The sequence below is a fragment of the Papilio machaon genome, chromosome 17, assembly GCF_912999745.1.
Source record: "Papilio machaon chromosome 17, ilPapMach1.1, whole genome shotgun sequence".
NCBI lineage: Eukaryota > Metazoa > Arthropoda > Insecta > Lepidoptera > Papilionidae > Papilio > Papilio machaon.
Genome location: NC_060002.1, coordinates 4583926 through 4596096, shown reverse-complemented (window position 1 = coordinate 4596096; position 12171 = coordinate 4583926). Strand labels below are relative to the sequence as shown.

Here is a 12171-nt window from a genome sequence, read left to right as displayed (position 1 = left end):
TTTTACAAGAGTTTGACAGTTACTTATTCTGCTAGTCGTAATGAACCTAACAGCAAAAATTAAGTTCTGTAAAATAATTATCAATTTAGGTAACCAAAATACGATATTTTACGAGATTAAATCAAAATATTAACTAAATATCTATCAAGAAGCAATAAAATAACATTATGCGTTTTTGAAATTGTTATCGTAAAAAACAATGTATTAAATGGTGTTTGAAAGAAAAACCAGCGTATCATCTACAAGACTTATATCGTATAAGAATAATTAAAGGACTTGCCTTATTTAAAAATGCCATACTTTAAAATGTAGATTTTCTTGGAGTAAATCTCAAGTTTTATTCTTGTCTTATTAATAGTTGTCAAAACCATATTTTTATTTATTTTACGCCTCTAATTGTCGTTGCACCAAACAGGATGGTTGCTATTAAAATTTCAACGACATTATAAACGAACCCTGTAGAAGTGTATCTATATGTTATTAAACGCAAATAGTAAAATACCACATCTTTAATTTATCTTTATCTTATCCCAAAGCGGGATTGAAGTTATACGAAAAAGTTTAGTTGCGATAGCGATGGATTAGCGATGCGATAAAATGTGTTCACACTTCTTATTCCATCACACAAAGCACGGTTCTAAAAGATCTCTAATAATTATGAAATTATATCATAATAGCAAATGTCTTATAAAGTAATTCAATTCAAATCAGTATTAAGATTATGGCCGTTAAAATTAAGATATTGTCTATGCCCAAACATTTCGCGTTCCTATACTTTTTGATTGGCGGTTTTACTTCCTTCGCGCTTCCTTTCCATCATTCGCTCCGCTCTTTCAATTTTACAGAAAATGGCTACCGAAGAGTTGGTGACTGAGCAATTTCAATTTTTAGGAATAGATATACAGAAAGAAGTATTAACAAAATGTGAGTAAAGTAGTATTCATCTATGTATTGTCAACGTAGAGGTCTCCTAAAGTATTAAAATCAAACTCTAAATAAAAGTTAGTTGTTGTTTGTAAAACTTCAACGCTAAGAAATTAATGTTCAAGGTTGTTTCTTTATTCATGTCTTACAAGGTGTAAGTTTATGTGAAGAATATAACGTTGACGCTGAAACTTTTATTGAGCAATGGATGGCATTCAGTTTGACTCACTTAAATGGGTGTCCGCCTACTTTGGAGAACTTGAAATTACTTGAGAAAAAGGAATTTTCCAAAGCAACAAGTAGGCCCAACGCTCTCACTAATGATGCGGCAAGTACCGGCTCAAGTTTGACGGTTTACGGGGCGCAAGTTTCCACTCAGTATCCTTTTTTTATGTTTAATGTCCACGTGTTTTATGTTCAATTTAAATTTTAAGCTACTTTTAAAAGATTGTATATTTAACTACTGCAGAAAAATAACACATCGATAACTTTCAAAACTTTTATCTATAGGTTATGTTGTGATATTGTTTTATATCTTTTTATTTGAATTATTACAAATATCTTTTATTAGAATCGCAAATGTTTCTTTAACGAACAGGCCAGATAATGAAGTGCTTTCGGATTATATGACGACCACTCCTAAGGTAACTTTTCCAATTTTTTTATATGTTATAACTTTTTTTTATTTCTTGTCATATAATTAATCTTATTCTTTTGAATTTGTGAGCATTTCTCGCGTTTTATACTTATAGCTTTTCAAGAAAACAATAATCTGTTTGTGCTGAATGGGTATATGTCTAGTAGCACAGTATCTACAACCTGTGACTAGATCTACACTCATTGAGTACATGCAGAATGACCAACACAAGAACAAGAACAATATGCTGTGAAGAACTGTAGAATATGACAATATACCTTTTATAATCAGAACATTTTATATTGTATTCAAGGAATGCAATACAGAGTTGAGGGGGGGGGGGGTATAAATGTATCATACCTAGAAATTATATTATAGTAGAACTGAATACTGGCATTAGTCATGGTTAACTCAACTTAATTCATGACCTTCAGATCAGCTTACACTTCACATGTGTAAAATGGATCATTGAAACTGTTCACAGATCAGCTTAGTTTATACCTGTATATTTATGATCAGTCTCTGCTACTCACAGGGTTGCTCCTGGTTTGTCTGCTTGCAAAGTTATAGTACATCACATTCAGCCATAAGCTGTCAATTTAGTTATTCAACCGCAGCTCAATAGTCAAGCCTGTATGAGCTCTACTTTTGAACCATCTCAGAGCTGATCTACACATGTCTATGTGGCATATTAAATTGGCACATGAGACATTAGAGTATTTACTAAATGTTAATAAGGTCTTTTAATAATATAACCCAAATGGGTAATCAGAATGAAGACTCATTAATTTGAGGAAATAATTGTTTTCAAGACAACTATTCTCAAATAGTAATTGTAATTGACATTGAATAAGGGGGAATCCAAGGGACTGCAATATTTTTCTTGCTTTTAGAGGTTTTTCTCTAACTCAAGAAGGTTGCATATTGGGACTGGACATAATGACTCGCTACTAGAAGTTTCGCAGTCATCTAGGTTCAACTGTATTATGATTATTAAAGTTTCAAGAAAAAAAAAACAGACAAAAGCCAAGCAATATCAATATCAATTTTATATCACACTTTTAAATAAACGAAATTGTAATGTCATGTAAAAAGAAATGTATAAATAGCAAAATTTTGAGTTACAATTATTTACTTAGGAGTCATAATTTTCTTCATAAATTATGAACTGAATGTTATCAATAAAAATAGAACTCTTTACAGGTTGTTTTATGTATCTTGACTTGATGATATTTGTGGGCGAGTTTGCTTCTGGTTCATGTCTTTATCAAATCATGACTAGATCCATACTCGTCTGCAGCCATCAACTCATTCAACACGGAGTATATTCAATCATAATACACTTTCAATGCCACTAAGACACTAAAATGACCATGCAGAGTGACTCTGTGGTACTGAGAGTGTTAAAAAATCCAAAGACAGTCATCTATGAGATTAGATTGTGACAATGATATTAAATGTATCACTGTGTATTCAATTTAAAGTTTATTATCTCTCCGTTTCAATGAATATGGAGGCTTATGGTTTCTGGAAAGTTATATAAAAAGTTATTTGTTTTTAAGTGAAATAGTGTAGTAAAATTTCTACACAAATTATACAATGTTTTGTGTTTCAGGGTTAAATAAAAATTTTACAAATAGTTTTTATTTTTAATGACATTTGGGAGCATTGTATAGTTTGGCACATTAGTACTATACTAGAATATTATGTACAATATTTGTATTTTTGTATCATTTGAATTTGGCAATTGTTAAGAATTTTTCGTAAAGAACTGTCATTACTTGTTAATTCAAATTATAGCTTGTTTTATTTTTCTACCCACAAAAAATATTGTGGTGGGTTTTTTTTATATCAATATAAAAAAATATATTCATCACAATTATTGATAATTTTAAATTCCAGAGAGTAAAAATAGAAACAGAAGTGGTAACAACTCAAGAATTACAACCAGCAACATACTCACCTGTTGTGTAAGTATTTTTAATATAGGAAGCATTTAAATAAAATAAAAAACCCTCAGAAATTGGCAGTTAATCTTAATAACAATTAAAGTTCTTTATGTTCCTTTCCTTAAACTTAGGTACAAAACTTTTTAATATATGTTGCAAACAAATGCTTGAAAAGTGATTAAATAACTTTTCCATCATTAGAAACTTTGCCTGATTAGTATAATTTTTATTATTAAAAAATAACGGCAGACAACTTTTTACCTATTTCCGTCAATTCTTAGTATTATTTGTGGTAAACCACTATCGGTACTCAAACACTGAACCACACCTACTATCTCCTACCCGACTGATTGCAAGAATACAAGATAAAAATAAAACTACATTTTGATACAGAGTTAGAATTACTACTAGATTTTAGTAAAGGCTAAGGGTAGTTATTTTACCCAACAACGAGCAGGGTTTTCAACCTTTAGACTTCATCAGATTTTATGTCAGTTAATATAAAAATGCAATTAGGAATTAAAATTTTGTTGCTACATCAATAACTTTTATTTGCTATTGTTCATGTAATTTCGACATAATTCCAATGTATAAAATACTATATTTAAATACTTGAAGTACATAATATAAAGGTTAACAAAATACAAAAAAAGTTCTATGTTCTCTGAAATGAAAGGAGGTGAACATTTGTTCAATATTTTAGCGGCAATTCGGCTAAATATGCATCGAGGGCAAACCCGGGAACAGTTGTCCATTCATTCGGCGAAGATAAGATCCTACAAGCGCTCGCCAAAGCTAACGGACCTAATGATATATTGGACCTTTGTATCACTCAAGTGCCTAATGAAGATGGTGATATGTATACGAAAGCTATGTAAGTAGTACATGCAATTGATAACTTGCGTGTCAATGTTAACTTAGAATTCCACTGCCGTGGCACTAAATACATATCATTGTCTCTGTTTATTCAATGAGAATGTGAGGGATGACAAAATGTACTAATGCAAATTCTACTGCAGTGGAACTCTACGGTTAGATAATGTTGCAACTTGTTACTGCCACATGAATGTGGGACAATTGATCGAAAATATTTTATTTGCAGCCTATTTACTATAAATTTCTGTAAACAATTATGGGGTTGAATTAATTCTAAGTGCTGCACTCAGTGTTAATTTTTACTTTAATAGATGCTTAGTGTAGATTTCTTGTACTAAATCTACGCTAAGGTTTGCCTGACTCAAAACTCAAACTTTTTAATTTGTCTGATATTGTGTAATATTTTTCAAAATTATTATGTTTTTTAGGTTTGGTTTTGAACTCTTACATGAAAAAGCAAGTACATTCGATAATCATATTCAATATGTCTCACAATGTATTTTGAAGAAAGCCGGCCTCACAGAAACTACCTCAGTGAAACAAAAATCACAGGCATGTTATTTTTTATTTTCAATCAAAAATAAACGTTATTCAATTCATATCATGCGAAATAGATTTAAATATTAAATAATTTTTTTGAAAATGCTTTAAAGTTAATTTTCCGGAAAAATTGTTTCAAGTTTACGCACAATTCATTACATGAAAAGATTAAAAAGAAAGTAGAGGAAAGAAACGATAGCGCAAGCATCATATTAATCTCTTTTACTCAGCCATGTAATATCTTCGTAATAGCCGTAAAAAGTATTTTTAATAAAAAAAAATATAATTTTAGACAGAAGTGTTAGTGGCCGGGCGAATAGAATGCGACGCTGACGCCAGATTGAACTCGAAGAGCGTTGTTCTGCAAGGCACATGGGAAGCCTCTCTCAGCCAAGCTGTTACTGTTGATATGGATAGGTAAGAAATACTAACCCGAACTCATACGTCATCTATACTCTATATATATTAATAAAATTTGAGTGTCTGTATGTAGTATCAAACGAAAAACAATGTCTGTCTGTGAGCAAGGCCGCGTTTGTTCCGGTTAATCTCCAGAACGGAAGGACCTATTTTGACTGTAGACGCGGGTTCATTATAGGCTACTTTTATGCGCTGACGAAGCCGCGGGCGACTGCTAGTTAATTAATTAATTTAAACAGATTAAAATATCTATACACAGTCTATTAATTCTATTTCAGTGTGTTTTTAACACGTAAAAAATAAAGTTAAGCTAAGTCGAATAGAAAGGAAAAAGCCAGTGATGCATGATCAGCTGTGCAATGATTTACGCTGATGGTTTAAATTGTGTTTGTTCAACAGTTTGAAACAATATTCGTTGTTCCCCGGACAAGTGGTGGTGATGCGTGGCCTCAACCCGCGCGGTGACAAGTTTATCCCGCAAGATGTGTACTGCGATGCTGCTCAACCAATACCAAACCCCAAATCTGATATGATGAATACTTTGAAAGGTTATTCAAGTTTTATTGTACATTCCTAATATAGCTATAGGGATTACAGTGGTAGATTAGGCAACAACAATATTTGTTGAGTGCACGAATTGGCCGGCTCCACCAGTGCAATACCACGACCACACAGCAGACAGGCATCAAGTGGAAGCAATTCCGCGTTTCGTTTGATGAGTGTGGTACCGGAGACCTAATTTTAGTCCTCTTTCCCTTCATACCCTTTTCTTATTAGGAAAGGATGGGCAGGGGAAGTGGATTTGGCGGAAGAGGGGACGCATAGGAAGGAGAAATATCTCTCTGTGCGTCCCCTTCTCCGTTGATTAAATGTAGGCAACGCATCTGCATTTGCGGATGACAATGGGCAACGGTCGCCTCGCTATTGCGGCGAATTCGTTTGCTCGTTTGCCACCTTATGATATAAAAAAAATACCTATAAATAAAATAAACCCCCAGACATAATATGAATCAAATAACACATCTTTATGTATTCCAACTATTATATGACATAAGGTGAGTCAGTGACACTGAAGATGTTAGTATCATGGAAGTGGAGGTATTTGTAAGAAACTTAACTGTTATTTGTGCAAACTAAATTAATTTATATAACTGATTAATCTTCCATTTAAATTTTTAGGTCCCTTATCAATGTTAGTGGTGGCTGGACCTTATACCACTTCTGATAATATGAGTTATGAACCATTGAAGGATTTTATAACATATGTTGGTAATCATAGACCACATGTTGTGATAATGACTGGACCATTCATGGATTGTGACCACATTAAAGTCAAGGATAACACAATGGCCGAAACATATAAAAGTTTTTTTGACAAATTGATGGATAGTTTAGGAGAATTGAATACAACAAGGTTAGATTATTATTATTTGTGATTTTATATATATATTTAGAGCGTCTATTGCACAGAGGTTAAGCACTTGACCTGTAAATTACAATTCCTGGGTTCAAATCCCGCCATGTACCAATGTGTTTTTCGATTTACATATGTACATTTATCCGACGTTCTTACGACGAAGGAAAACTGTGATTGTAATGCAACCTGCACATATACATATCGATGGTTTTCTGACGCAACCTCGTAACTCGATTTTTGACGATTTTGAGATTTAATCGGAAAATTAATCAATAAATATAGCCGCATAGATCTGTAAAGTTATAAATAAAAATATTCATTCAATTTTTTTTTTATTTAAAAAAATACAATCTCGTATCTCAGTTCAAAAAAATGTGTCAAGCGCAACCTCGTATCTTGAAATACAAGATGGCGCATTTATAAACAAGTTCTCTCTTTTTCTCCTATTAACAGTAGAAGCGTTGCTGGAGTTTCTTCCGCCACTTCTTCTCCCAGCGCTAACGCTTTCCGAAGTGGTAGTAATGTTAGCTGTATTAATAATAGCAATCAGATAATAGCAACCGATCAAGCCGAGGTTCGGCCCTCTCGGGCACCCTTGAATCGGAATGCTAAACGCGTAATGAGTGACAGCCCAAGCCGAGGTCCCCTCTCGGGGGCCCTTGCGCCCAGTCACTCCATGGAGCGTCCACCGAAGCGACCTAAGAGCTCGGTGACCTCCCAATCCGGTAATAATAACGAAGTAACAGCCCGAGCCGAGGCTCCTGAGGGAGCCCTCGAGCCCAGTTACTCATAAATGAGGTTTAGGCTAAGCGTCATCTGTGCCCGGCCACCTCAAGCCCGGTGAAGCTGTAAATGCCTCTTCAAGGCAAACAGTGACAACTCAGTCGCAAAAAAAAAAATCTCTCAGCAATGTTATTTGGTCCAATTTTATTAATAAAAACTTTATTATTACTTTAAATATCTTTCAGTAAATTGAATTGTTATTCAAAGTGAATAAACAATAGTTAATAAATACATTTTTAATTATAGTGAAAAAAAGTATCAAAGTAAGTAAAAAAAAATTAAACAATTATCAATTCTAACCTATCACTGACACACTGGCATGAAATTAAAAAATTTAATTTGTTATTTATTAGAGTTAAATAATATGTCATCCGACGAGCCAAATTCAACAAACGAAAAAACAATATCAGATAAAGATCGAAATAATAATGAAAGTAAAAATCACGAAGTAGTAATGGTGCTTGATGAAACTACTGGAATTTTAATTCCTCTCGAATGTACATCAGTGAACGAAGACGAAGAGGAGAATGTTGATTCTAGTTTATTTATAAATATGCACTTAGATGAATCTACGGGCTTATTTGTAGTAGATTCAGATCAATCAATGTCATCACATGGATTATTAAATTTATCAAATTCAATAGTTTTGAATCAAACTGACAGTTCTAAACTGGGTAAAAAAAGTAGTGATTTTGGTTTGTTAAAAATAAATAAATCAAAGAATACTAGAAAAGAATCAAAGCTAATCAAGGGGAAGCTATCACACGTAGAGATTTTTTTAAATAAATTACCCAAGATGGAGTCTCACTATTGTCGAAAAGATACATCCAAGTTATATTTAGACAATTTATATAAGTCTGCTCAAGACATTTACCGTGATTTTTTAAAATCTATGAAAGAGCTAAATATCCCAGATAGTGAAGTATCTAGCTATGGATTTTTAGTTACAAAAATGCAATCGATGAATATTGAGATTTTCCAACCGCGAAAAGACTTCTGCGACACATGATTTGCATTTAAAAATATATCAACAGAAGAGTACAATAAGCATGTAAAGAAAAAGACCGTGCTCGAGATGAAAAAGACCAGGATAAAACAAAGGCTATTGCTGGAGAGATCAAGGCTTTCACTGTAGATGTCCAAGCTGTGCAAATGATCTGTTCTTAAAATAAAATAATTAAAAATTTTTTATTCATGTATCCTTATTTGAAAAAGATATTACGCAATCACGTATGTTACGTTTTTTTCTCTGCGACAAACACGTATCTCAGAAAATAAAAGAAAAAACAATGATTAATTTTTTTTAATACTATATTTAACTCAAAAATTTGTCAAAAGATTGAATGTTTTTAAAATTAGAAAAAAAAATTGTTAAAAAAAATTAAAAATTTCATTATAAAACGTTTTTTGTCTTTCCTGAAAAGTAGTGATTTCTGAGATACGAGGTTGCGTCAGAAAACCATCGATATCTGAAAAGAAATTGTCAGTATGCAGTCAGCTGACCCGCACTTGGCCAGCGTGGTTGACTATGGCCTAGTCACCTTTTACTTACGGTAGACTTCGAGCCCTGCAGTGGGGACGTATAGTGAGCTGAGCTGATGATGATATAGTTGAAACTTGTCATCTTAGATAATACTTATTTAGGCTAACTGATGAACTCAGTCTTTACTGGTCAGTAAGACATATTGCGGGAAATAGGGTCATAAAACACTTATATTTTACCAAAAAATTAGAATTTATATCCAGAAAAAAAACTATAACATGTTTATTTGTGGTATTTTGCCCACATTTATAAATCGTATGAATAAACTAGCTGTCGCCCGCGACTCCGTCCGCGCGCAGTAAAAAAAAAATGAAAAATAGATGTTGGCCGATTCTCAGACCTACTGAATATGCTCACAAAATTTCATGAGAATCGGTCAAGCCGTTTCGGAGGAGTACGGTGACGAAAACTGTGACACGAGAATTTTATATATTAGATATTATTAATTTCAGCCCATACACAAAAGTATACATAGTATCAAGCTCCAAGGATGTGTTCCATGTGAACATGTTCCCCACACCACCATACTGCAGCCGCAAGAGACATACAAATGTCCACTTCCTGCCTGACCCTTGTACATTGAATGTCAATGGTATCATCATAGGTGTCACCAGTACTGATATATTAATGCACATAAGCCAAGAGGAAATATCACTGTGAGTATATAACTAATCTATATATATAAAAGAAAGTCGTGTTAGTTACACTATTTATAACTCAAGAACGGCTGAATCGATTTGACTGAAAATTGGTGGGCAGGTAGCTTAGAACCAGGAAACGGACATAGGATAATTTTTACCCCGCTTTCTATTTTTTTATTCCGCGCGGACGGAGACGCGGGTAAAAGCTAGTATTTATATATAATGAATTTTTCTTTAAGTGTAGAATAGTGATGTAACGAATATTCGCATTCGCATTCGCATTCGCCAATATTCGCATATTTTTCGATATTCGCATTCGCATTCCTATTCGCAAAAAACGATGCGAATATTTAGCGAATGTATTTAACAAACAAAAAGGAAATTATTATATGGTTGCATATGAAATGATAACACAACTGATAAGATTTATATATTTTTATTTAACCATACTTGAATTAAAAAAAATTATTATGGAACAGTTTTGGTAAGCAACTAAATTAGAAACACTTTCTCTTTTGTTCTTGTTAGTCTAATTAAAATATTAACAAAATCACAACTTAACTCCACCACAGAAAAAATAATGAATGTCCATGCCTTACATATATTTTGAAAAAAATCTAATTCTAAATTCAAGTATCTTTTGTGAAAACAGAACTTCAGAGATCCAATCAAATCCAAGTATAATATTAATTTATAACCTTTTTGGCTTTAATTATATATTTTTCCATCCCACTATATATTTTCTAAGAATTAAATATGATAATGAAATATAAACTTAAAAAATCAAATAATGAATACTTGACTATTTGTAAATAAGCTTTTTACAAAAACAAAAAATATTTATTTCTATTTAAAATTGGGTTAAATTTGGGAAATGCAATAACACCAAACTAACCTCAAATCAAAACAATACTTTTCGAATGAACTTTCTGTGACTAACTTCGTTCATTCAACCTGTATCGGCTCGGCTATGTTCAATTTAAACATGGCCGACACGAAATGTCAAACATTTTGCGCGCGCTTTATTTGAAATTTAACATTCGCATTCGCATTCGCATTCGCGAATATTGAAGATGAATATTCGCATTCGCATTCGCATTCGCGAATGTGAAAAATCCAACATTCGTTACATCACTAGTGTAGAATATGAAAAATACCTACAAAAATTAGCTATTTTGTATTGAAGTAAATGTTTTTTGTATGCCTCAGATTATTGTCGCATGAGAGTAAAAATAATAAAAAATGTACATTAAATGTAACAAGAAAACCTTGTAAAAAAAATTCCCTCCGTAGGGGCATGGGCGGTGACAAGCTTGCTCGTTTAGCAAATCATGTGGTAATGCAGCGAACGTACTACCCGCTGTGGCCGCCGCCTCCAGGACTTTGTCTGGACGCAGCGCTGTGGGCGGCGCACGCGCAGCTACCTTGCACACCGCATGTACTGGTGCTGCCATCTAACTTCAGATATTTTATTAAGGTACAGGAGAAGCCTCTGAATTGTAGTATTGGAACGAAGTTCCTTATCGCGCGTTGTGAAAGGAGGCTAGACGGAAAAAATTCTTACGAAAAGTTGTCACGACACTTTTTGCTATAGTAACCATGGCAACGACGTGACAATATATGACGAAAATTCATAGGAACTTCGTTTCATCTGGGTGTCCCTTGACACCTCTTAATTTTCTTTTTTTGTATATTTTTTTCCACTAGACTAGAGTTTGTCGCATTATAGACCTTAGTGATCCTTACTAATATTATAAATACGAAAGTTACTCTGACTGTCTGTCTCGCTTTCATGATCGTAATATGGCATCGTTTTATTTGATAGTAATACTAATTTCGAGTTAAGAGTTTGTTTGCTTACGTAAATATATTAAAATTACCTAGAGCTGAACTTACTTCTTACCAATATTATAAACTAGCTGTCTCTCCCGACTCCGTCCGCACAATATAAAAAAACTTAATTAGTAGCCTGTGTGTTCGTCTAGACTATGTTTCTATATGCATGCCAAATTTCATCCAGATCTGTTGATCCGTTCTGGAGATACCTTCAAACAAACATTCTATTCTGTTCTCTGTTTTGTTGTTTGTTTGAAGATATCTCCGGAACGGCTCAACAGATGATGATATTTTGCACAGATGTAGAACATAGTTTGAAAGAACATATAAGCTACTAAGTTTTTTTTTAAATTCCGCATGGAAGGAGTCACGGGCGATAGCTAGTAACTGTATATGTACATGTTTTCTTGTTTGTAGGACGTGAATGGATGTGTTGTTGTGAATCCTGAACATTTAACAAAAGGTACTGGCGGTGGCACATTCTCAAGAATACTTATTACTGACAGCGGAGATTTACCGAAAAAAATTGCCGCACAAATTGTTCGTATTTAAAACAAAATAAACAAGCACTTTTTTCAAAATCTTTTATTTTATTTTCCCAATAA

At 33.2% G+C, this 12171-nt stretch overlaps 1 protein-coding gene across 2 annotated transcripts; it reads left to right on the top strand.

The window, feature by feature from the left end:
- Window positions 1-779: 779 nt before the first annotated feature.
- On the top strand, window positions 780-12130 carry LOC106721523 (DNA polymerase alpha subunit B). 2 transcript variants are annotated; one of them, XM_045681765.1, is made up of 12 exons: window positions 780-924; window positions 1077-1302; window positions 1523-1568; window positions 3464-3531; window positions 4214-4384; window positions 4815-4938; window positions 5219-5343; window positions 5746-5894; window positions 6526-6760; window positions 9542-9745; window positions 11024-11207; window positions 11984-12130. In XM_045681765.1, exons 1-12 carry the CDS (start codon window positions 849-851, stop codon window positions 12116-12118), a joined length of 1743 nt encoding a protein of 580 aa, XP_045537721.1. In that variant the 5' UTR covers window positions 780-848; the 3' UTR covers window positions 12119-12130. The 2 variants fall into 2 exon arrangements, with proteins under 2 accessions (XP_045537721.1, XP_045537722.1); XM_045681766.1 differs by lacking the exon at window positions 780-924 and having other exon boundaries at window positions 1231-1302; window positions 1528-1568.
- The last annotated feature ends 41 nt before the right edge of the window (window positions 12131-12171 follow it).